At 38.1% G+C, this 5309-nt stretch overlaps 1 protein-coding gene across 1 annotated transcript in view; it reads right to left on the minus strand.

Moving 5' to 3' along the window:
* HAL (histidine ammonia-lyase) overlaps positions 1 to 5309 on the minus strand; it is a 36309-nt gene that overhangs the window by 11741 nt on the left and 19259 nt on the right. The window contains exons 15-16 of the mRNA XM_074271311.1: positions 486 to 551; positions 241 to 406 (exon numbers count right to left, since the gene is read on the minus strand). Coding sequence (XP_074127412.1) covers positions 241 to 406; positions 486 to 551 — 232 coding nt within the window. The remainder of the gene's footprint in view (positions 1 to 240; positions 407 to 485; positions 552 to 5309) is intronic.

The following is a 5309-nucleotide window of genomic DNA, read 5'->3' on the forward strand; positions in this document are numbered from 1 at the left end:
TTTCCCTCTCCTTTCCTTCCCTTTCCCCTTCCCTTTCCTTTCCTTTTCTTTTCCCTTTCTTCTTCCCTTCCCTTCCCTTCTGCTAACTATTCCTCACAAGACATTATTTCACAATAGGGAGTCCTCTCTCCACCTCTAGATACAAACATCATTTATTTTCTGAATGTAATCTGCCCAGGCCAGGGGCTTGGGGACACAACTCCTTTCCCATGTGCCAGTCCCAGAGAAATAGGTTCTTACCCAGAGCTGCTGCTGTGCAGTGAGCAATCATGAAGCCAGAATTCAGGCCCCCTTCAGCCACCAGGAACGCAGGTAACTCACTGAGTGATGGATTGCACAATCTTTCAATTCTCCGCTCACTGATGGCTGCAAGTTCGTGGACAGCTATGGCCAAGTAGTCCAGAGCCTAAAAAAATATTCTGCTAGTTTACTTTGTCTATGTTTAACGACATTTCCTTGAGAAGAAAAGGATGCTCAAGACTTACTTTTGCTGGGTATTCACCATGGAAATTTCCCCCAGAAATAGTCTCTCCTCTTTTGGCAAAAACCATCTTTTTCAGGCAGGTCAAGGCTTGAACAGGAGAATGGAGTACAGACTTTGAAAAGTGGGCTTCCAGTGAACCATCCACAAATTATAGCATTTTATGGAATCAAGAAAAGACATGACTTGCAGGCCAGTGGGTATTGGAGACAAAGACCGAACCTAAATCTTGTTGGCTCTGAGATTAGCTCTCTCTCCATTACACCAGTGGTCTCTCTGCAGTCAATAATAAAAGTTGTCACTTTGTGTAGTGCTTTGTGGCTTATGAAACATGTATAATGGAAAGAACATTGAATTTGTTATCAGGGGATCTGGATTCAGATCCTCTTATTTGCCACCTGTGTGACCTTGGACAAGTCACATATCCATGGGTCTTGGTTTCTTTTGCTGTAAAATGACATGGTTGGAATAAATGGCCTCTGAGGTTCTTTCCTCAGAAAATGAAAAGGGTGAATTTACCACTAATGAAAAAGAAATTAAAGCAATAAGTAGGAGCTATTTTGTCCAACAATATGGCAGCAAATACAACAATGTAACCAAAATGGATGCATATTTATAAAAATATAAATTGCCTAGATTAACAGAAAAGGAAATAAATTACTTAAATAGAAATTTAAATAGAAATAAAAACTTAGAAAAAGAAATTGAACAAGCCATTAATGAACTCTCTAAGAAAAAATCTCCAGGACTAAATGGATTCACAAGTTAATTCTGCCAAACATTTAAAGAACAGTTAATTCCAATATCATGTAAACTATTTGGAAAAATAGGGAAAGAAGGAGTCCTGCCAAATTTCTTCTATGACACAAATATGGTACTGACATCTAAACCAGGAAGAGCCAAAACAGAGAAAGAAAATTACAGACGAATGTCCTTAATGAAACTTTAAATAAATATTAGCAAAGAGATTACAGCAACTTATCAGCAGAAAAATGCATTATGATCAAATGGGATTTATACTAGGATTGCAGGGCTGGTTCAACATCAGGAAAACTATTACCGTAATCAACCACATTAATAACAAAATCAACAGAAATCATATGATAATCTCAATAGATCCAGAAAAAGCTTCTGACAAAATAAAGCACCCCTTCTTATTAAAAACACTAGAGAGCATAGGTATAAAAGGAGCTTTCCTTAAAATAACAATCACTATCTATCCAAAACTAACAACAAGCGTTATTTGTAAAGGAGAGATCCGATAAGATCAGCAGTGAAACAAGGATGCTCATTATCAATTATTATTGAACTATTATTCAATATTTACTAGAAATGTTGCCTTTAGCAATAAGGAAAAAAAGAAAGTAAAAGAATTAGAATGCAACGAGAACATAAAACTATCACTTTTTTCAGATGACATGATGATACACTTGGAGAATCATAGAAAATCATCCAAAAACCTACTCTTTCCCATTTTGGATGTGAATTTTACATGCATTCTCTCGTTAAGCATTATTACACTAATATTACAAATAAGGAATTTGAAATAAAGCAAATTGAATTGTCCATGGTCACATAAGTAAATATCAAGAGATGAGATTTGAATGCACTTTTTCCTGACTCCAAGTCCAACCTCTCTATCCACTAGGCTACATTGCTTCTCAAAAACCTGGATGCTACAAACTATGTGCGTGCCAGAACCAAGAACTCATTAATGGGATCAGTGGATCTCAATGTCATTTCCACCCTCCCTGTTAGAAGCATTTCTCAAATGTGATACTTGGCTTTTGTACTAGTCCTCCTTGATCTTCCCTACAGGACCCTGGACAAATCATTGCAATCTCCAAGCCTATTTCCTCATTTGTAAATGGAGATCATAGCATGAAGGTGTAGAATTGGCAGATCTATGCAGATCAACCCCCTCATTTTATATATGAAGATACTGGTAAGGTAAAAGATTTTCCCAATGTTTCACTAGATTAAGAAAATCAAATGAAATCATGTATATGGAAGCCCTTTCTGACCTAAGAATCCAGCTGTCATAATTGCTAGTGCCTTTGTAAAACTTTAAGCATTAGAATGTCTTGTTGCCTTTCTTTGTATCCTTAAAACTTAGCTCCGGGTCTGACAGACAATAAGGACTTAATAAATGACCGCTGCCTGACTGCCTGACTGACTGACAGGTGAGTTGTTGACCTACATTAGTGAAGGGAGTTACCACACTGAAAGTTCTCTACACAATGGAATCACAGGTTCAGAAAATCAATCAATAAACATTTATTAAATGCCTCCTTTTTGCCAGGCACGGTGCTAAGTGCTAGAAAAAAAATGCCTGCATAATTCACGGAATTTTTTACTTTTCTTTTTTAGGGGGAAGCATTTTAAATAAGCATTTATATGATATCTACTATGTACCAAGCTTTGTGCTAAGCACTTTACAAATATTATCTCATTTGACAGAAAAAAGAGATCCAAGCCATCATTATCATTGCTAACAGTCCTGAGTTGATACTATTTGCAAAATCTTCCATGCCTAATTTCATAATAGATGTAGGAATAGTGAATCCATTTTATGTTATTTCTCCATTGGGCACTGGGGGCAAATATCCAATTAAATACCAAGCTAGAGTATTAGAATAACTGCCAGTGCTGCCCTATTCTCAAGGATGTCTGTTAGCTAATGCATTGCCATTTCCTAGGAACTAAGATCTCACACATCTACTTTCCTTCAATTCTAAGGAAAAAAGAAGTATCCCTCTGCCACACCAAAGATGGCAATTTTCATGATATAATTGCCAGACCACCCACTTTTCACTTAAGCCTAAAAATACCAAGGGAAAGAGAGCAGTAGATACATTTTTTAATCTCTGATCTCCATGCAAAGCCTCTATTGTGCAAAAGAATGTTCACTGAATATTTAACGGCCACTAAAAAAGCCAGAGTGGAGAAATAGCTGTTTCTGGGACTCAGCATCAAGTACTTGAAATTATCAAATGGTTTGACATCAGAAAGGGGTATGGTTTTGTTGATGGAAATAACATGAAACATAAGACATTGCTATTATACGGCACTATTTCCTTACCATCTGACTTTTGCTGAAACCTCCCCCTAGGTGTCGGTCTGTCCCAGTAAAGCAAGAAATCATTGGGAAGGATTGTTCTTTTTTTTTTTTTTTTTTAATTTGTACAACTAAACATAATTCTTCGTACATAGTAAAGGTCTAATAAACAGATGTTTGTTTCATTCGTTCATTCACTCGCTCACTCATTTATTCATTCATACAAATATGCATACATTTGCACAGATTGCTTCTCCTGCCTGGAATTCACATCTTTTTCATTTTGGCTTTTTTTTTTTAAATCTTCTAGAGCTCAGTTCAGGGGTCACCTCCTCCTTGAGGACTTCCTTTCTCACTCCCTGCTCTCCAATCATGAGAGCTCAATTTCTCTTCCAATTTTTCCACATTTTCTTGTCCGCGTATGTACTATCTATAGTGTATCTATAAATAGATAGCTTTAGATAAGCCAAATTCCTAGATTCCCTAGAGTAAGTTCTGGTGAGAAGAAGTAATAAGTAAAAATATATCTTTTCAATCAGCATGAAAGAACATACAAACTTTGAGCTTGTCATGTTGTAAACTGAGGAATGGGAGAGTGCTAACAACCGGTGAGAATCAGACATGGCTTCATGGAGAAGGTGGCCCTGAGCTGAGCCTTGAAGGAAGAAGACAAGGGATTCAGAGGCAAAGTCACAGAGCGAGCTCTTGCACATGCTTTATATTTACTCATGTCTATATGTTATTTCTATCTAATAGAATATAAGCTCCTCGAGGACAGCTTCTGTTTATTTTTGTCTTTGTAGGCAAAACAGCCAGCAAGGCTGGCCCATGTGTCAAGTCCAAGCTTAAAGGAAACTTTTAAAAAGCTCATGATTTACTTCATTTGATCCTTTAATTAGTCAATCATTGTTTTTTAGATACCCACCAAGTAAGCCACAGTGCATAAAACCCTAGACATGAATATATGAAGACCTGAGTGACCTTGGCAACTCAATTCACCTCTGTCTGCCTCCCTTTTCTCAGTCTTGTTGTGAGGATCAAATGAAGAAATAGCACATATCCAGTATATAGCTTCTTAGCACAGTATAGTAGGTGCTATATAAATGCTTATTTCTTTTTCCTCTTTCCCCTACCATGGGTGGGACACAAAGACAAAGTTTAATTGTCTCATGCCAAGAAGACTCTATTCTAAGGGGTGGGAAATTTACACCTTATAAGTGTAAAGCAGATGCAAGACAAGACGGGGGTGATCACAGGGAAGGCTTCCTAGAGAAGGATCTTAAAGGGAATCAGAGATTTCAGAAGATGAAGGGCAAAGGAGGAAGAGCATTTTGGGCAGGAGGGACCACATGCAAAGGAGATGGAGGCGTGCATTGAGAAGACCATTTTGACAAGATGGGAGAACAATTGGAGGGGAGCCTTTGGGAAGGCAGATGGAAGCCAGGTGGGATTAGAGTGTAAATGCTGAAAGACAGAGCCTGCTCCAATTTCTCCCCCAATGCCAGGCATATCGTAGGTACTTAATAAGTGATTATTGACTGATAGCTGTAGAGTTGGGGCTTCCAGTCTAGCTTAATAACATGTGAATATCTCCACTGTGAATAATTTGTGCCAATCATCAGCATAATTTGGCAATTCTAGCTGCAAAATCAAACAGGGCATTAAACATTCTCCTCCCTCTTCCTTTCTGGGGGAGGCCCTGGAAGCCCCAAGGAAGGAACATTATAGCAAAGCCTTTCAGGATAACTTAGACAGGTGGCGCCTGGCCCT

This window comes from Sminthopsis crassicaudata, chromosome 5 (genome assembly GCF_048593235.1).
Source record: "Sminthopsis crassicaudata isolate SCR6 chromosome 5, ASM4859323v1, whole genome shotgun sequence".
Lineage (NCBI taxonomy): Eukaryota > Metazoa > Chordata > Mammalia > Dasyuromorphia > Dasyuridae > Sminthopsis > Sminthopsis crassicaudata.